The following is a 19,799-nucleotide window of genomic DNA, read 5'->3' as shown; positions in this document are numbered from 1 at the left end:
ACTGACTTGGGAATTTGAAAATATACTTCTAAAAAAGTAACAGATCAAAGTAGAACCAAAAAAAAATACTAAATACTCATACACAGCATAATAAAAACTTAGGCAACATCCCAAATGTCCATCAACAGCAGAAAGGGTAAATATATTCATACAATGGAAAGGAATCCACAATACAAAAAAACAGAGTAATGATACAACAACCTGGATAGCGCCCACAGACATTACACCCACTGGAAGAAACTGGACACAGCAGAATATACACCTTATTATTCTGTTCATATGATGTTCAAATACAGGCAAGAATCCTTGGTGATAAAAGGAAGAAGAATGGTTTCTCTTGGAAGAACATACTAACTATAAAGGGACATGAAGCAGGACGTCTTCTGGGGTGCTGGAAATGCTCTGGGGGTGGTTATGGGAGTATATGTGTATATAAAATTCATTAAGTCATAATGAAGACTCGTGTACTTTACTGAAAACTATTCCACAAGAAAAACAAATCTAAACAAAACAAAACAAATTGAAACTGAATGCAGCTAAAGCAATGTTGAGAAGAAAATGAATAGCCTTAAACATTTTTACTTGGAAAGAAGACTCAAAGGATAAAAATTAAGTAAGCATGCAACTTGAAGTTAGGAAAAGAAAAATGGAACAAATTCATACAAAAGTGTAGGCAATGATGAGAGACACTAAGAAAGATCTAACCCACCTTCTCCCCCTTTCCTAGGAGACGGCTGTCTCAAGAGACCACTTTTCTTCATACCTACATACTCCTGTCCACAGCTCCTCTCCTCTTTCTCTCCTGCCACCCCAAATCTCACCCCAATTGCCTGTCCCTATCTCCTCACTCTGGCTGTAGAAATTGGAGAAGCGGTCAAGGGCATCACAGAATTCAGTGGGAAGGCACTTTCTGGGATGGTACAGGTAGCAGAATGGGGAGACCGGCCAGCAGCGTGGTGACAGGACCAGTATGGAAACTGTTGGACTTGAATCTTCGATAAATAGTTCTTTCTCAGCCTCCTCTTCCTCTGCTTCCTCCTGAGAGACAGAAGGATTTCAAGGGCTCTTGGGCTCCCTTCTTTGGTCTAGTTTTTTGCTCTCCTATTCTCCCACTCGTTTCCCTTGCTCTTACCTCCTCTTCTTCCAGGCCCTGTTCCTCCTCATTCTCCTGCTCCAAGAGCTGCTGATCGAGCCGCTGGAGCTGGAAGAGGTGGAACTGGCACTGCAGCTCCTCGGACGTGCTCAGGCTGCGTAGCATCTGCTGGGGGAGGCGGTTGGGGAAGCAGAGGCCAATCTGCTCCAGCACGGCCCCCTCCAGCCAGCTCGAGCCCACGCTGAGGAGACGGTCGGCCATGTAGTGCCTGCAGCACATGCAGAGTGGGCCGAGCCTCAGTGCAGCCGCTCACTAGGCCAGGGGTCCTGCCACCCCATCCAGAACGTAGGTTCCTCTGTTGCAGCAGGCCTGGGTCACAGACCCTGCCTCCCCCCTCACTCCCTGCTTCCTTTCCACCCTGTCCCACCCATCTCTGTATCTTAATTTCTTCTCTCCACTGCCTCCTCCCACCTCTTCCCACCAAGCCTCAAATCTTCACCCTCTCTAGACTTTACCCCTCTCCTCCCCTACCTCTTAGACCTGCACTCACTGGTAGAAGTGCTCAAAAGTAGTAGCCAGCTCCAGGCCAGAAAGGACCATGATGGGCTCCAGGTGCCGCTGAAGCCGCCCCAGCATTTCCACTCCAGGGGCTCCGCCAACCAGGCCGCCCTGGATCTGCTGGTCGATGTGCCTGGCAAACTGCTCACTTATCTGGGGGCAATGGAAAGGGCACCGGCCAAGCATGAAGAGGGCATGGAGCAGGAGAGGGGGTGCTGAGAGGAGTGAGAGGCAGAGAAAGAGGCGAGCGTGCACCAGCTGACCTGGCGACTGGGAAGCTGGGGTTACTCACGTGGGCAGCGGTGAGAAAGGACTGCTGGAGCAAGGCGCCCGAGAAGCCACTGCGCAGAGCCACCGTGAAGGCTGCCCGAGGCCCAAAGAGCTCTGAGCCTGCTCTCTGCAAATGCTCATAGAGCTTACAGTATCGAGGCACGAAGTCGGGGGCCCTCCAGGCTGCAGCCAGGAACCTGCTGACCTGAGAAGGGAGGAGAAGGACCAGCAGATGCCGCAGGCTGGCTGTGGCCCCGTCTCGGACCGCAGCTTCCTTGCTCTCACCTGTCCCTGCACCACGCTCAGCCAGCACTGCGTTATGTTCCTCAGGCTGCTGCTGGGAAGGGCTGCTGAAGGCCCAGGGCTCCGGTCCCAGGTCTTACTGTTCTTGCTGACTGTGGAGACAGAGGGCAAGAGAAGCGGCTCTGTTTCAGCCCTGGAGTGAATCAGGGGTCTAGGGTACCGACCCCTGGAAAGGCACAGAGCAGAGCACTCGGGGAGAGCAAGATCCAAGATGGGGAGGAGCCAGGCACCACCACTGCCCAGTTTCTTAGCTCGAAAGGCCATTGCTGAGACTTACTGGATCGAGTGGATGGCTCAGGAGAAGGCTCGGGCGGGGGCTCCACGTGTACCAGCAAGTGACAAAGGCGACGAACTCGAGAGGCAAAGGGTGCTGCTCGACTCAGGGGGTCCTGAGAGCTCTGCCTTTGCTCTAAGTACTGATCCAGCAGCCAGCCTAGGGAGCTCACACCCTCTGTATCTAAAAGAAGACAGGTCAGAAACAGGTGTTGGGAAATAGGGGGACAGAGCCCAGGAAAAGGAGAGAGAAGGCCCAATTACACAAAAAAGTCAGAGGTAGCCGGGCCCGGGCTTACTTCAGCTGGAGTCTGGGTGGGTGCTAAGCAGGTGGGGGTGGGGTGGAGGAGAAGATTCAAATACCAGAGTCTCAGGGAGCAGTCCCTGGGGCAGGAAGGAGAGGAACACTGAGGTGACAGGCCTTCACGGATAAAGACAGGGACCAAGAGAGCCAAGAGCGTTAACTCAGGTGATCCCTGGGAATCATTATGAGGGGCTGGTTAGTGGGGCCAGGGGTCGGGGTGGTTACCGGGGGAGGTGATGTTCTGCACCAGGGGGCTGACCAGGGCCTCCCAGCAGGTCTTGCCCAGTGCTTGGGCGGCCTCGTCATCAGGCAGGAAGCGATCAGCAAAATTCTGCTCGTGGCGCAGAACCCTGTTAAGTCTGGGGATAAGGAGTATGGTCAAGGGTTTAAGGCACAGGTTTCTCTGTGGCCTCTACTCAAGTGTGGTCAGCTCCCACTCTTGTTGGGCTCGGTCCCCTAACCAGCCTGCTGCCACCAGCACACACTTGCCACGTGTGTTTCCCTTTCCCTCATGTCCTAGCTGCTGCTTTACCTGCAGAAGTCTCCCATCACCTACTTTTTTTGAAAAGGATTTATTTATTTATTTGAGAGAAACAGTGAGTGGGAGAGAGAGGGAGAAAGAATCTGAAGCAGACTCCATTCTGAATGCACAGCCAAATGTGGGGCTCAATCCTATGCCTGTGAGTTCAGGACCTGAAGCAAAACCAAGAGTCCAATGCGACTGAGCCACCCAGGCACCCCTCCCACCACCTCCTTCTTAACAGTGTCCTCCCAGTGTATTACCCTCTCTTCCCCCCAACCCAGCCCCCTGCCTGCGCCACCCACCGGGGACAGAGCTGGAGGAGGCGCTTGCGGTCCTCTGCTATGTCCCGGCTCCAGGCTTGTGCCCGAATGGTATAGAAGAGACATGTCCGGCGACACAGCTGCTCCCGGAAAAGTGGCCAGAAAGTGGGCTTGGGGCCCAGAACCTCCACACCTCGAACCCGGGTGTCGATGCCGCCCTGTAACATGCAGACTCATCTACCACCTAAGCCACCCAGCCACCAAGTGCTACCACAAGAAAGCCAGGTCTCGTGCCCTGAGTTCCCTGGAGGCCCATGAGACATTCCCACATCTCTGGAACTCAAAAGGCTCCCAAGCCATCCCCCAGCAGATGCGTGGCCTGAGCCTGGCCCCCCGCACGCTGGGGGACGCAATCACTGTGAACACCCTGTGCTACCCCTGTGCTAACATGGTCCCCAGCCCAGCCTCCTCCCTCACCCCACCTGCTGGCAGCGCTTTATGCGGATCTGGATGATAGGCCAGAAGCGATTCAGGTTCTCCAGGAGGACCACCCGGCTGGCAGAAGGCATCACATTGACCTGATGGGGAGGGGAAAAGGAGAAAGGACTGTCCATCTCCGGCAGTGGGGTTGGAGGGACTACTGTGATGGTGTGTGCGCTTTACTCATGCATTGAGCTCACAAACCCGTGCCAGTCTGCTTGGTCCCCTAACCAGCTTGCTGCCAAGCACAAGCACTTGTCACACACACTTGTCAACTGTATTCCCCTCCCCTTCATGAACCCTGCTCTCACTGCTTAGGAGGCAAAGCCTTCCTGGGAGAAAGAACGTGGGAATCCTCCAGGGATTCTCTTCCAAAGAGGTCTGGGGACAGAAGGATGGGGAGCAAGATCAAGGTGGGGGGCACCAGGGTCCCCACCGTGTTGAGCTCAGTGCTGATGGAGCTGGCACTATCGCCTCCAAACACCACCACCCTGGCCGGCATGTAGCTTGAGTCCTCACTGGCCACGAGTAAAGTCAGCTGCCTGGGAGAGGAGAAAACAGTCCGTTAAAACTGGAGCCCTGCTTTTCGAAATGACTTCAACCCACCACTTCCTTCTCAGACTCCTGTCCTTCTGCTGCCTCCTTAAGTGTCAGTCTTCCCAAAGCCTCTGCTCTCCTCTTACCTTCCCTTAACATGACTATTTAAAACCATAGTTTCAACCCAAAACTAATATCCCTATGACTCCAAATCCACACCTCTACCCTAGACAGCTCCTCTCAGCTCTCACACTATGTACCCAACACACACGTCCATGTCAGACTCCACAGGCCCCTCAAAGTCAACAGGTGTAAATGGAACCATCAATCCGTCCACAGAAGCCTGTCCCTCTTCCTACATGCCTCTCGGGAAGAAAACTGCCATCTCCCTAGAGCGCTCTGTCACTGTGACTTCCCCCATTCACAGCTTTCCTGTCAATGGCTCATCTGGGAGACTCTGGCCCTTGAGATCTGTCAGTCCGCCACCCTGTCGCAATGCTCGTTCCCTCTGCCTAACCGAAGACATTCATTACTCAATGAGACCACACATAAACCTTCCAGCTCTCCAACCCAAACTCCCATAATTGCTAGGGTGACTTCTCTTTATTTTTTTTACATCTTTTACTTATTTATTTGACAAAGAGAACACAAGCAGGAGGAGAGGCAGAGGGAGAAGCAGACTCCTCACCAGGCAGAAAGCCCAACGCAGGGCTTAATCCCAGGACTCTGGGACCATGATCTGAGCTGAAGGCAGACATTGAACCGACTGAGTCACCCAGGTGCCCCAAGGGTGACTTTTCTAAATACTACTAATAAAAAAATCTAGGGGTGCCTGAGTGGCTCAGTGGGTTAAGCCTCTGCCTTCAGCTCAGGTCATGATCCCAGGGTCCTGCTCAGCAGGGAGCGTGCATCCCCACCCCCCACCCTGCCTGCCTCTCTGCCTACTTGTGATCTCTGTCTGTCAAATAAATAAATAAATAAATCTTTTTTTTTTTAAATCTAGTTTTGTCTCTTCTCTTCTTTATCTTTTTTTTTTTTTTTAAAGATTTTATTTATTTATTTGACAGACAGATCACGAGTAGGCAGAAAGGCAGGCAGGGAGTCTTCTCTTCTTTAAATCCTTCAGTGGCTCCCCCAGTTTCAGAACAAAGCTCAAACTTCTTAGCTCACAAAACTCTCTGTGATCTGGCTCTGCCTAGTTTTCTGGCTTTGTCTCCTGCCATTTCATGACATACACCCTACATTCCAGCCAAACACAGTCACTTAAACTTCCCCCAAACATGTCGTTGTGCTTCTTACTTCCATTTTGCACATATGCTGTCCCTCTGCCTGGACTAGCCAATGTCCTCTCTTTATACATCTTTATATAGCTTGTTTCAAAGCTCAGTTCATTTAACCCCTCCTTATGGAAGCCTTCTCTCACCTCAGGGTCTTTGTTATTTTTTCTTACTCTTAACTGATTTTCCAGCTAGCTCCCCTACAAGACCAAGAGTTCCCTGAAGATGGGTACCATATCTTACTGTGCTCAGAGCCCCAGACTGGCCTAGTGCCTGACACAGAGTATACATTAAACAAGTACCCATGGAAACAGTAAATAGGAAAATTCTCAATATCCCTCAACACCAGGCACAGGGCAGTGACATCTGTTCCTGGCAGGAGGAGTCATGTATATGGGCGCTTGGAGAAGGTATACTGGGGTGTCTCAAAATATCCACGCATACGTGTGTGTGCAAGCAGTGTGTGTGGGCATGTCCCTACCTGACAAGAACGCCCCGGTGCATGTGCAAGGTGATGTAGTGGGAGCCGGTACTACCATTGGACTCCCAGTAGGTCTTGGGGTTGCGGTCCGTCAGCTTGCTGGCCCGGTGAGGGTTGGAGGACACCTCTACCTTCTCCCAGCACTTGTCCTCCTTCACCTCCACACTGGAGCCTGGGGGTGGGGGGCAGGGGTGGCTGTCACAGCCTGGTTAGTTGAGAGGGAAGATAGGCAAGGGACGGGGAGAACAAATACTGGGGTGCAGGCCAGGAGAAAGCAGATGGGGGCACAGACCCTGGCAGAGATGCCTGAGGAACACGTCAAAGAATGGGATGTTGATGGGTTGATGGGTCCGTCTGTGGTCTTCGATCTGGCCCAGCACCATCTGCAGCCAGAAGAGCAGAGAGAAGGGGCACGGGGAGGAGGGAAGAATATGAAGAACACAGAGAAACATGTATGGAGAACAAGCCAAGGGGCAAAAAACACTCAACCCTCTTCTTCATACATTTGGGCAGAACAGGACGATCGTTGGGTAACAGCTGAGAAACACGTGCCCAGATTTGCCGCCACTTGTGCCAAACAGGGACCCACAATGAATCCCCTTCCCCTCCTTCTGGCTTATGTTCTCCCTCAGCTCTGGTCCCCAGAGTCTCCTCACCTGAATGCAGCCAGCCAGGATGCTGGAGGTGAGGTTGCTATAGAGCTGGGCATGTTTCTCACATTCTGTCACCAGGTCCCGGAGCTCACAGGCCAGCAGCAGCTGAGCCGAGTGCTTGTCCAGGACTTTGGAGAGGGCCTCCTTGGCTCCCAGGCAGCAGAGAACCACAGCGTAGTCCTTATGCATTGAGGCCAGGCGATGCAGAAAGCAGAGCAGCTCCTGGACGATCTGAGCCCAGAGCCACAGGGATTAACATATGGGAAACAAAGGGTGGGCCCCGGAAGGGACGGGGGGGGGGGGGGGGGGCACGGGGGGCTTTAGAAAAGAGAACATGATGGATGAGATTTGGGAGAAAGTTGAAAGCACAGGGAAAGGAGAGTAACCAAGAAGGTTGGGACAGAGCAGTAGGGTGCTGGGACCCCCCGAGCTGGCAGAGCCTGGGCACAGCTTCCAACGCTTCTTCCTGCCGGGCCGAAGCTCTCTCAACAAGCCACCTCGGTGCCTGAGCCTCGGTCCACAACGCACAAACCCAGAAGTGTGGAGAAACATTTGGACTGGTGAGTGTGGGCTTCTCCTAAACCCAGAATCTAAAATCCAGCTGCACCCAAAAGGTTTATACTTCAAAGGCCCCAGTTCTGAGAACCCTTAGAGGACAGTCCTTCCTCTCCGCCCCTCTCCCTGTTCAGACCCACCTAGAAAGGCTGCACTTGACCATCCAAAGCCTCAAAAGGTAGCTGGTGCCCCAGAAGCTACCTTTCCCTCCCTCACCCTCACCAGGGCTCTGGTACCTCAGAGTCACTGCTAGGGCCACTGAGACAGTTGAGGCAGGGCTCCAAGACCTCGTGCCAGGGGAGGACCATTGCCTCAGGGTGATCTAGCAGCCGGGTCATGATCCTGGTGAGGGGAGAGAAACAAGCAAAGTCCCTGCGGTCTGTCGGCTCCCCCCACCTCTGATGCATGGGTGCCCCAAAAGGCCCCCTCTCACCTCAGTGCGGTCAGCAGCAGAGTTTTGTTGGGCCCCGGGGCGTCCAGAGTCCTCAGCAACAGGAGGAAGGGCTGGGTCTCCTGCTGGAGGCGCTTGAGGAGGGGCCTCACGGCACCCCCTGGGCCACCCTCGCGGCACAGCACCCGCTCCAAGCCCAGCAAGAGCTCTGCCGATGGGCCTCCCACCAGGGATCGGATCAGGCGCTCAGGGGACCCATCCTGGCCCTGGGCACCAGGGGTTTCCAGTGCTGCTGCCCGGCACATGCGAGGAAAAAAAACGAGCATGAAAAGGAGGCATGCAAATTGGTCAAACCGAGAACTAGGCAGGTCCAAAAAATCACCCTTCAGTTTTCCTCCTGTCAGGAGGATGTGTGTAGTTCGTACCAAACTGTGGGGGATTTTCTTCTCTGGGCCCAGATCTATAGCTAGGTGCCATCTGGGAAAAAGCTGAGTATGGCGAACACTGTCACATTCAACCCAAGACATTTTTAAACTCATACAGTCATACAATGACCTGTTATTATTAAATAGTAGCTATGCTGTTACATCAGCCAGTAAGTATAAGGTGTTATAATCACATCCCCCTACTATCTAGGCTGGTGGCATCACAGATTTGATTTTTAAGTAATTTCTACACCCAACGTGGGGCTGGAACTTACAACTCCAAGATCAAGAGTCACCGGGTCTACTGACTGTGCCAGCCAGGCACCCTGCATGCTGGCTTTAGACACATAATTTTCCTTACCTATTCTAGAATCTCCTCCTTTTGGCCAGGAAGTTCTACTTAAGATTTAACTTGAGCGCCAGAACCCTGATTCATTTCCTGGAGGTTCATCGCATCTTTCCAGGAAGGGGCTAGTACATAAGCCTTAGCCCTCCTGGCCACAGGCTGGCACCGCCTGGTTCCTCGAAGAATTGACCCCCCCACAATGGTACCTGTGCGCTCAGGACTGCCTGGTGGCTCTGAGTAGCGATTGAGAAGCATCATGAGGATGGTGCGTGTGGTAGGCATGGGCTCGGTCCCTGGTGCTATCCCAGAGTGCCTGAACAAGGTGTCTCTCAGCTCTCGGGTTATGATCTGGTCCCCCAGAGTATGGTGGTTGCACAGAAGCAGGTTGAGCAGGAGCAGACCGTTTCTCACTGCAGAGGAGCACCTGGGAGGAGGGAAGCAACCCAGGGAGAAATGGAAAGGGAGTAAACAGAAAGTGAGCAGAAAGATAGCACAAAGGGGAAGAGACTGTGGCTGGGGAGGGAGGAGAGGGGCTCCAGGGCTCCCTCTGAGGCCAGGACATCCGGTTCCCTGACCTCAGGTCACTCCTCCCAACCCCAGGAAGGAAGGTCAGCATGCCCTGCTCTCTCTGGGGCTCTCTCTCCTCCCCTTCACTTGGTCCCTCTTCCAACAACAGTCAGAGGGGGCCACCACCACTTCATCCAGATGTAACAACATAAAGGGAATTTCTGTGAAGCCCGTGAGATGTGGGCGGGGTAGCAGAGGGGCCTGGGGCTTAGCGGGAGTTTGGAGGGTGAAGCCCTGACCCCTCTGTGTTCAGCATCAGGATCACGGCTGCAGGGACAGTAAGGAGCAGGCTCTCAGAGCCTGGGCGGGTGGCTGAGTCAATGCTGGCGAAGATCTCTCTGGTCATCTGGGCATCAAACAAAGGATGGATAGAATCTCGGCCAGAAACAAAAGTGGGGATCTCCGAGGAACTGGCAATGGCCAGCATCTTCAGTGCCTGCAATGGGGATGTGGAAGCAGTTAGCTGTGGACAGGGCATGAAAGCCTGGCTGCTCTTCAGATGAGGAGCACCTAGCTGGCCCCTGACAGGAAAGAGCCTCCCAACCTCACCCTGGACTAGCCTGCTCTCAGGGGACCTGTGCACCTGTCTGCACTGTTGCCATTATACTGTCGAAACCCACCATCAGCACCGATCTGGATAAAGCCTACCCGCCCTCAGGGACGCCGGTCTATACAGAGCACATCCTGCCCACACCTCCTATCAGCCAGCACTTGTGTCTGGAGTAGTCAGGAAACCAATTCTTCTGTGAGCTCCCCCAAATGGGCCCCCCCCTTCCCCATCTTCTGGGCCCTGGGGGTGGGGGCAAAGCACCACATCAGGCAAGGGGATATTTTCTACGTAAGGGTACCATTCGGATCAAAGTGTGAAAAATTACTTCATCGCATGCAGAAAATCAGTCTCTAACCAAACACTTCACTGTAACTAAAAAGACATAGGAAATTCAACATACCGAAAAACTCAACTCGGGATCTTCTCTCCATACTTATTCCTCCTCCCACATGCCCCCATGCATGGAGTAAATGGCCTCCTCCTCCCCTCTGCTGCTCGTTTTAAACCTGAGAGTCGTTCTTAAAAGTATGTTTCTCCCTTCCTTCCAAACATGCACTCAGTCTCCAAGACTGAACAGCTGGAACCTTCAACACACCCCCTGCATCTCTCATCCCCAGGTCTCTTCCCTGTTTTTCCTGGTCTAAATCATCACAGCACCTCCCTACTTCTCTTTTTTTTTTTTTTAAGATTTTTATTTATGACAGAAAAAGCACAAGCAGAAAAAGAAGCAGGCAAAGAGGCAGACTTCCCGCTGAGCAGGGAGGAGCCCGACTTGGGGCTCGATTCCAGGACCCTGGGATCAGGACCTGAGCCAAAAGCAGACGCCCAACCAACTGAGCCACCCAGGACCGCCCCCCCCACCCGCCCACCAACAACCTGTCCCTCTCGCCCATCACTCTCTCCCGCCAAGCCCAGTCCACTCACCGCCAGCCCAGCCTGCTGCACCAGGACAGAAGTCTTATATTCTTGCATGCAAACCAGCACAGCATAGATGCCGCCCTCCCTGGCAAACAGTGGGCGCCACTCGTGCTTGGTCATGAGCAGGTAGAGGAGGCGCAGGGCCAGCACTACCACCATCTTCTCTCCCACCTGGTTGGTCAGTAGCTCCACCAGCGTCTTCACAAGCTTCTCTCTTAGAAGAGACATTGGAGTTCCCCATCCCAAAAGTCACATCTGACTCCCTGCACAGTCCTCTCCACCCCTCTCCAGCCTGCTCTTCTCCTCGGGCCCTTTCCTCTCCAGGCTAACTGACTGCCTCTGACTCCTCACCATGTGAAGGAGGCTGTGGGGCAATGTGGTCCCAAACTCTGGCTCACCTATTCACATAAATCCATAAACTCAATGGAATTCTAATCACAATACCATAGGAAATAAGAACAGTCGAGAAATGTTTAGAAAGAGCAGCAGACCTGTGGGCTAGTTGTCAAAATATGAACTCGTGAAAATTAAAACTCTAAGAAACGATGCAGGGTAGATACAGGTCTCTAGATAAAGAAGGCATCCCAGCCAGTGAGAACTGCAAGAGCCACGCAACCCATAAGGTGGGGACACCCAAAACAGTTACAGCAGGGACTCTGCCTCACTCTGTCAGCACAAGGATACTGCAAAAAGATTTTAAAATATTTAGAAAATAAAGGGAAATATTTTTTATAATCCTGGAGTAGGACAGACCCATTTAAAACCTAGAAGCCATTCAAAAGTTTAAAAATATTCTGCCCTAAAATCCTAAAACTGTCTGCAAAGTGAAGAGAGAAGCAATGTGAGGGAGAGACAGTCCTTCGGAAATGCTGATCTTAGGGGGAAAAGCGGCACTCCAGAGTCCCTAGATTACACTGCGCATCGCAAGAAGGAAAAAACTGGAATTATCTTTCTCCACAGTGAGAGAGATGCATCTTGAGGAGGTGGCCTGGGAAAGTTCTGTCTTTATTTGTCTTTTCTCAAGAGCTTTATAATGACAACAACATGAATCAAATGGACTTCCTATATAAATCCCCTTCTGTAGCCAGGATTTACTATAAACAAGTTAATACCCATCAGTCATACATATGAATGGATACAGAAATGTAAATAAGAATGTTTACCGAAATGTTAACAGTGACTCTCTCTGCAAAGGGTTTTCAGATGGTTTTTACCTTCATAATTTTCTAACTTTTTTATAGGTGGCATATATTATTTCATATTCAGAAAAGAGTTAGTAAGATTTGGGGGGAAAAAGCAAGATATACGAAATATAAATAACAGATTAATATCCAGATTGCCTACAAATCAGTAAGAAGAAAACAAAGATCCAGTAAGAAAATGGGCAAAGGAAAAGAACAGATTATTTATACAAGAAGAAACACAATAAATACATGCAAATATGCCTAACTTCACTAAAACTAAGAAATTAAAATAAAGATACCAATCATTTAAAATTCTGCCAATCTGATAAGCAAGCAAGCAAGCAAACAAAAAGATAATATCCAGTGCTGGCAGACGTGAGGAAAACAGATCCAGTAGAACACTGTATTTGAACTTGGAGATAATCCTATTTCAGAATCCTGTGCAGCAGTGAGAGTAATGAGGCAGCTCTGTGTGGACAGGCATGGAGAGCCCTCTCAGATAGACTGAGTGTTGGGGGGAAAGTTGTAGAAAAATGTAGCATGATTACACAGATTTATTTTTTTTTAAAGATCTTATTCATTTATTTGACAGACAGAGATCACAAGTAGGCAGAGAGGCAGGCAGAGAGGGAAGAGGAAGCAGGCTCCCTGCGGAGCAGACAGCCAGATGGTAAACCTGGGGAAGGTCTGAAGAATCCCCAGCAGACTGACGGAAAGGGACTCTGTCTTTTCCCTCTATGCTCTTTTACATTCTTCAGATCTTTTAAAATGAGAACACATTTGTGTATAAGTAAGAAGCGGCTTAAAAACAAAAGAACATTTGAAAATAGAAAATAGGAAGGCATAAAAAAGAAAAGAGGAAAAGAATTCAGGGGCACCTGTCTGGCTCAGATGGAAAAGTGTGCGACTCTTGATCTTGGAGTCATGAGTTTGAAACCCACATTGGGTGTAGAGATTACTTAAATAAAGAAGAAAAAAGAAAGAAGGGGGGGGGGGGGAGGAAGGAAGAGAGAGAGAAAAAGAGAGGAAGGAAAGAAGGAAGGAAGGAAGGAAAGAACCCAAGCACCAGGGCCCAAAAGAGCTAGGTTTGAATTCTGGCTCTGCGAGTTTAATTTTCTAAAGTCCGTTTTCCCACCAATGGCATAAGCAGAGCATCAACTCTTCCTCAGGAAGGACAACAGAGAGGAGGATTTAATGAGAGAATGCAAACAAGACTTTAAGCACAGAGCCTGGCACAGAGTAAGTCCTCCAAGGATATCCCACATCCTCTGCTCGGCTGCTGGCTGCTCTCGGGCTGACCCTTCTTTCACCCTCAGCCTTTCAAATTCCCCTAGAGCTCCTTCTGTCCCTACCACCATCCTCCCCGAGTGGCAGCTTAACCCAAAACACCTTCCCTCCCCACATTCTAACTAACCTCAGGGATCTGTCAGGACGGACCAGAGGGTGGTCCCGCTCAGTGACCTCCTCCACGGCCTGAGAGAGGGCACAGAGCCCTGAAAGCTGCAGGTTTGTGTCCAAGCTGGACATCTGCACGGTGGCCACGACCGCTGCCACGTGCTGATCCAGGGAGCTGCGCGGACCAGGACCTCGCAGGCCTCTAGCCATTTCTGAAATTGGTGAGAGAAAGCTAGTGACTTAAACAAACAAACAAACAGAGTCTCCTCCAAGTTGGAAGTCTTTAAAGGTCAAGCTGAGTTATCCTACTGATATTGTAATACATTATTCATTTCTGTAGCTTGCATTCAGAGCTTTTCCAATGCTGCATGAGGGATTTAATAGCCAAACAATGAAGATGAAGATATTCTAGAAAACGGAGCCTCCTTTTCCATAGATACTGAGGGGAGCAGCAATTGGTTGGTTAGATATACTCAAGGCCAAAGGAAGGAAGATGGAAGGCATGCTTCCAGAGCATTCTCCCATGCAACAGCAACCATAGTCCACAGCTCTACCCGGACTATTTCTGTGGGGACTACCCAGGACTCGTTCCAACTTCTTTGCCCTCCCCTCCCAGCACCTGACTCACCACTGGCTGCCTCCTTCATCTCAGGGGGCAGAGCCATTCCCTCCATCACCAGAAGCTGGTTGAACAGCTGTGAATCACTCTGTGCCATGGGGGGCTCAGTTTTTCCCTTGGCAGGTTCTGCATCTGCCCTTGGGGGCTCAGCTTTTGCTTTGGGTGACTCGGTCTCCTCCTCGGAGAAGGTGGCCTCCGACTTGGACTCCTCTTCTGCATCTAAGGTGCAGGAGTGACTTCGTGATGAAGACGAGATGCTAAGTTCATCGGGCAGCAGCCCATACTTGGTGTAGATTTGGGAGCTGAGCAGGTCCCTGAGGGTGCTGCCCTCAAACCGACTGCTGAGTACCTGCAGCAGACCCTCAGCCATCTCCACGGGCACAGAGAGGTCACCCAGGGCCTTGTCACCCAGGGTCTGTCAACAGAAGAAGGTACGTACATTAGGAACAAGCAGACACAAAGGTCCTGGGGACACGAACAGAGAGGGTGGCTGGTCCCCACCATGCCTTGCATACCAGACCTCACAGCACTTGTCTCCTTCTCCAGCAGACCTCCCTCATACTCTCTAATCTCTAGTTCCAGCCTCCCCCTGAGCACCCCCTTAACTAGAAGTCCCTTAGAGAATCCCACCTCCAAACCCACTACAAACCCAAGTATCTCAGGCCTATGATACCTCATCCAGGTTCTCCCGAAGATTCTGGAAAATTGGCTGCTGCTCACATATGTCCAGCTTCCTGATGAAGAAGAGCAACTCCCACCACTCCGCCTGGGTCAGGTATCCCAACTGCTCATTCTTCTGAGGCTCAGGCTGGAGGTACGGCAAAGAGTAGAGCCCATCCAGAGGTTTCCAGTCCCAGGAGGGAAGTGCTAAGGATACAGGAACGGGAGTGTCATCATTCAGCAGGAACAGAGGGCATTTCTGAATCTCTGGGACAGCTCCTGGTCAGGAGTGGCTACATCCCATTCCTACTCCCCTGTTAAGAGACATGCTATCCACTTCCCTCAAAGGCTCACTTGTGCCCAACAGAGGAGCCCCTGACCCCTTCTCCACAGCTCCTGAAGCAGCGTCCTCGGCAGCTTCCTCAGGGCCCAGGATCTCTAGCATGTGCCAGTGTACCCAGTAGGTGCGGCCGGTTGACTGCCAGAAGACCTGGTATGGAGGAAGCAAGAAAGAGGCAAAGAAGAGGCTTCTGAGCCCTGGGTGGTGTAGGCTTGGGAGGACAAGGCTGGGCCCAGAGCGGGGACACATGGTCCTCAGATGCATAGCTGGCTAGCTTCAAAAAGCCTTGGTAGAGCAAAAGGCTCCCTTCCGCTATGGGATGGGCCCTGCCACTCATCTCCTAACCCTGATGGCCAATGCTCTGACACTCCCTCCCAGCCAACTCCCTGGGTGGAGGAGCAGGGAGTGTCTCCAGGTACCAGCTCTGCTTCCTGGGTGTAAGTCTCTGCTTGGCCCCACAGCCCACCGCATTTTCTCAGCCCTCCAAATTTTCCCAAGCCCTTCTCAATTGCTGACCCCCTTTAATCATTCCAATCTGCACAGGAGTTTTCTCGGGGGGTGGGGTGGCCTGCAAGGGACCCCTGCTTGGAAGCCCCAGTTATGATCCTCCCAGCTAGTTTCCCATGCACCCTCGCTCACCTGCACAGGGGGCACGCCATTGTTGCTCTGGCGGAACTCGCCCTCGTCCCCAGCGCTGACCTCCTCATAGTCATCCAGCATGCGCACTCGCATCCCCGCCTGCAGCGTCTCTCGCACGTACTCACCATAGCCACAGCGGCTCGAGAATTCAGAGCGTTGGCGGAAGATCCGCTCTTGCCTTCTGGGGGCAGCAACCATGGTGGGGAGCAAAAGGCTAGGGCCTGAAAGGCAGGGCTGAAAGATGGACCGGGTGGGCCGTGGCAGCAACGTGCTCTGTTCGCTGAGGTTCCGGGCCCAGCCCATGCTCCGCACCAGCTCAGAGATGAGGTTACCCACAGCCATACTGAACTCCAGCTCCCGCTGCCCCCGGCTTTTCTCCCGGCCGAACTCCCTGGAGGACAGGGAGCCTCGGTCGCCAGCCCCGGGCTCTGGGCTGTTATTCAGCTGATCCAGCAGGGAGGTGACACACAGGTAGCGTTTTACCAGGGAGAAGAGCAGCTTTCCTGGGATCTGTAGGACACAGTCTGTGGTGTAGGTTCATCTTCTCCCAGGTTCAGTCCCTCTCCTTTCCCCATAATATCATTCTCTACAGAGAAATACGAATGCCTATCCCCACACTTTGAGAAGGTCTCAAAATGTGATTTATAGGACGCACAAGGAGTGTCTTCAAAGAGAGATTCCTGGGTTCTAATCTGAGAAATTCTGAGTGGGGAAGCAAGCATGACCCTTCATTTTAACAAACTCCCCAAGTGGCCCTGGGGCGGATGCATGATCCCGAACCACGTTTTGAGAAGCGATGCCCTTGGCCTTGTACATGGCATTTCCCCCACAGCTGCCGGAGTACCTGAGGCAGATGAATGCCCTCAAAGGCCATGCAGTGCTCCTCAGAGGAGGTGGTCTCTGCAAACAGCTCCAGCAAAGTATAGCGGCTGTCAAAATCCATGTGCTGCTCGATGCCATCTTGCTGGCTCAGTGACAGAAGGACGTGAGCCCGACTCCCTGTAATCCACACCCAATCTTATCTTCTCCTCAATCCCCAAGACTTTCCCCTGCCTTTCCTAGACTATCTAACCCCTACCCTAGAGGTTTCCAAACTTATGACGGAGGCTCACGGTAAGGCATATAATTTCCATGGTAACCCGATACAAATATACACGCATATGACCAAAACGTATATTTTATGCCACAAAACTTACCTTACCAAGTGCTACCTGCTAGTTATTTTACATTAAAAAACATGTTGGTTGTAATCCACCAAACTGATGTCACAATCAATGAATAAATCTCAACTGACCATTTAAAAATATAAACTTAATCTCTTTTCTGCCACTGCACTGAGAATGGACAGATAAACAGGATACTATTATTTTATTCTATTTCTATACCTGTAATAGCTTATTAAGCTTTTTTTTTTTTTTGGTGGGGGGGGGCAATGAATTGGTATTCACCAAATATTAGGTGTTCTTCCAGAGTTGGAAAATCCCTCTTCTTTCTGTTCTTACTCCTTGTGGCCCCATTCTCTCCAGTGCTTTCCTTCTTCCCCTGGCTGTCTCTTACCAGCATCGTGGGCTGCCAGAGCCTGTAGCATCTTGCCCGCACTCCGACGGATCTGAGGCTCAGGGTTGCATAACATGTGCATGAGCAGGTCCAGGGCTCCCGTCTCCCTGAAGACCCCAGTGAGGGGCCCGATGCTGGCATAGGCACTGAGCACATGGATGGTGTGAAGCACAGCGGCTGTGAGGCTCGAGGTCCCACCTTCTGCCAGCTGCCTGGCAGCCCTGCGCACCAGCGCCCGCACATCAGCCTCCATCTCTCCCATCGCTGTGTCATCCAGACCTCCTGGATCTCGGGGAAAGCTTCCTGAACCCCCAGTTGGTTCATGCTGAGGTCCCTTAGATAGTGCCCGCTCACCTAACAGCATGGGGCAGTTGGCGTAGACTTCGGGGGCTGACAGCCACATGAGGATGTGTTCTGTCTTGCCCTCTTCCACACCCACTCTGCCCACTTCCCCACACTTCAGAACACTCCATCGGATCAGGTATTCAGGATGCCCATCGTGCCCAGGCCGCTGTCGAATAAGCTCTTCGGGATAGGCCTGCAGCCGGGGCCCCAAGGGCACCATGAGGTCCCCGGTGCGCCGTTCTCCCACCATCCTGACCTCCTGGGACACACAAGGAGAAAGATAAAGGCAATGAGGGCAAGGGAAAAGACTACATGGAGGGGACAGAACCTTGAGACACAGATCGGGTACAGGGTGACTGGTAAGCTGCCTGGTGGAACTTAAGAGAAAAACCCCAGAATGGGATGGAATACATAACTTGGAAATAGCAAGAGGATGAAATGAAGGGGTTTAAGAAATGGAAGAGGTTATGAAACAGGGTAAGAACAAAAAGGTCACAAAAAGAGTGACAGGTAAGTAAGACAGTCTGGGCAAAAAAGCAGGGTGGCCATGGGATACAGATCAAGACTTCGAAAGATAACAGGGCTGAGCAGGCAGGACAGCAGCAAGGAAGACAGTGGAGCCAGAGCAAATGAGGAAAGTGAGGGTAGAGGAGAGGCAGGGCAGGGAGTAAAAATGACAGCATAAAGCTGGAATATGGATATAAAGGAGTGGGCCATGGCAGATAGAATAGAGACAAAAGAAGGGTGGGAGGTGGGCCCCCACATCCAGATGGCTGGATGGGGAAAGTGTTTCAGGGTATTGTGAGCAGGAGAGGGGCCAAGGAGGCCAAATAAAATTATGGGAAAAAAAGACCAGGTTCCACCTGGCACGTAAGTTGTATGTCCGGCAGGGGTCTAAGGTAGATAGACACAGAGGTGGTAATCATGGAGCTGAAGGGTAAGAAATGAGGTCAGGAGATGGTGAAGATATTAGAGAGGCAATATAGCACAGGTGAGACTCAGGTGTGAGTCTGAATTCTGGCTCTTGCATTTATTCCGTGAATACTTTTGGACAAGTCCCTTCACCTCTGAACCTCAGTTCCCTCCTCTGTAACATGGTGATCGTATTGTAATGTTGTAGAAACTGAGTAAGATCATGTAGGTAGATCACCTAGAACAGCTGCTAGCACACAGTGAGAGCTCCCTAAACACAACCTAATATTATTCTTAGCTGGAGAAGGAAGGGGCAGGCCTCAGAAAAATTATTAAGCCGGAAGATGATAAATGGGAATAGGAAGACAGCTATGCTGGCGATCAGTTAAAGGTACGTGTGGTATGTAGCAGTATGGGGTTAACTGGGGAGTGGTAAAAGTAGGAATACGGGGCATAAAAGATGACAGAAGAAAGGCGTGCAACGGAAGGGAAACATGGGATGTGGACCTCGATAGGGGCAGGGGTCCGGGTGGTATGGGGGAGGGGGAGAAAGACGGGAAAGTAATCGGAGATGTGGCGATAGAAAAATGATGAGCAGGGTGAAGTAAAACAACTGACAGGCCTAAATTTGGGGTAGGGAGGGGAGAAGAGGGAAATTATCATGGGCCCAGAATAGGAGCAGAAAACTAAGGTGTGGAGGTGAGGTCTGGACCTGGAGATGAGACAGGAGGTAGACGCAGGTAGCAAGGTCAGGCCCAAGCTTGCAGACCATCAGGGGTGCGGGAGGCCACTAGGGCAGCAGAACGGCTTTGGGGGGCGGGGTGAGGAGGAGGGGCGCGGTCCGAGGAGGCTGACAGGACCGGGCGAATCTCGGAGAGCAAGCCCTGGTTCTCCTCATCAGCCCCAGGAGAGCGGGTCAGGGAGGGGGAAGGGGACGCGTCAGGGACCAGGTCGCCGCAAGACTCTCCTCTCACCTCCCACCGCCCGGCTTGGCCCTCGCTGGGAACCAGCGGCCGGTCCCGCCGTCCTGGCCCCGCCTCCTCAGCTGCTCCCTTCCGGGTCACACGGCCAGGGCGGGCGCGGCCGGGCTTCTACGGGGGCCCCAGCAGCCCACACCCGAGCGTGGCGGAAGGACGCGCGAGTGGAGCATGCGTAGTGGCCGCGCCGCTGCGCGCGGGGCGCGCTTCAGGCGGGGCTCACGCTCACAGTCACAGCCCGCGCTCACAGTCACGTTGCTCCTCGCCGCAGGAGTACGCAGCCCTTTCCATCACCTTGGAAGCCCCCGTCGCAAACCGTGGGTTGGCCTTCCCGGTCCCCCTGAAAGCTACACTCCCAACCCTGGAGCTGTTCTGTGAGTTTTCCCTAGGTCACTTGGCCATGAGTT

The 19,799-nt window shown here is 52.1% G+C and overlaps 1 protein-coding gene across 3 annotated transcripts in view; it reads right to left on the bottom strand.

The window, feature by feature from the left end:
* Nucleotides 1–19,493, bottom strand: part of CUL9 (cullin 9) — a 37,249-nt gene extending 17,756 nt beyond the window's left edge. Inside the window, exons 1-26 of one of the 3 annotated variants that reach the window (XR_009354709.1) lie at nucleotides 19,390–19,493; nucleotides 17,159–17,762; nucleotides 16,446–16,600; nucleotides 15,602–16,111; nucleotides 14,977–15,112; nucleotides 14,636–14,829; nucleotides 13,972–14,377; nucleotides 13,363–13,555; nucleotides 10,771–10,978; nucleotides 9,536–9,732; nucleotides 8,936–9,153; nucleotides 8,001–8,250; nucleotides 7,804–7,909; nucleotides 7,016–7,243; nucleotides 6,652–6,742; nucleotides 6,360–6,531; nucleotides 4,501–4,606; nucleotides 4,067–4,162; nucleotides 3,627–3,802; nucleotides 3,027–3,160; nucleotides 2,502–2,681; nucleotides 2,207–2,316; nucleotides 1,944–2,126; nucleotides 1,644–1,804; nucleotides 1,133–1,361; nucleotides 849–1,038 (exon numbers count right to left, since the gene is read on the bottom strand). Coding sequence is in view for 2 of the 3 variants with exons in the window: in XM_059178031.1 (XP_059034014.1) it covers nucleotides 849–1,038; nucleotides 1,133–1,361; nucleotides 1,644–1,804; nucleotides 1,944–2,126; nucleotides 2,207–2,316; nucleotides 2,502–2,681; nucleotides 3,027–3,160; nucleotides 3,627–3,802; nucleotides 4,067–4,162; nucleotides 4,501–4,606; nucleotides 6,360–6,531; nucleotides 6,652–6,742; nucleotides 7,016–7,243; nucleotides 7,804–7,909; nucleotides 8,001–8,250; nucleotides 8,936–9,153; nucleotides 9,536–9,732; nucleotides 10,771–10,978; nucleotides 13,363–13,555; nucleotides 13,972–14,377; nucleotides 14,636–14,829; nucleotides 14,977–15,112; nucleotides 15,602–16,111; nucleotides 16,446–16,600; nucleotides 17,159–17,753 (5,224 nt within the window). In the remaining variant the exon portion in view is untranslated. The remainder of the gene's footprint in view (nucleotides 1–848; nucleotides 1,039–1,132; nucleotides 1,362–1,643; nucleotides 1,805–1,943; nucleotides 2,127–2,206; nucleotides 2,317–2,501; nucleotides 2,682–3,026; nucleotides 3,161–3,626; nucleotides 3,803–4,066; nucleotides 4,163–4,500; nucleotides 4,607–6,359; nucleotides 6,532–6,651; nucleotides 6,743–7,015; nucleotides 7,244–7,803; nucleotides 7,910–8,000; nucleotides 8,251–8,935; nucleotides 9,154–9,535; nucleotides 9,733–10,770; nucleotides 10,979–13,362; nucleotides 13,556–13,971; nucleotides 14,378–14,635; nucleotides 14,830–14,976; nucleotides 15,113–15,601; nucleotides 16,112–16,445; nucleotides 16,601–17,158; nucleotides 17,763–19,389) is intronic. The other 2 variants (XM_059178031.1, XM_059178033.1) reach the window with 2 other exon arrangements.
* Between the last annotated feature and the right edge of the window lie 306 nt (nucleotides 19,494–19,799).

This window comes from Mustela lutreola, chromosome 6 (genome assembly GCF_030435805.1).
Source record: "Mustela lutreola isolate mMusLut2 chromosome 6, mMusLut2.pri, whole genome shotgun sequence".
In the NCBI taxonomy this organism is placed as follows: Eukaryota; Metazoa; Chordata; class Mammalia; order Carnivora; family Mustelidae; genus Mustela; species Mustela lutreola.
Note: the sequence above shows the minus strand (reverse complement) of the source record. Positions and strands in the feature narration are given on the sequence as shown.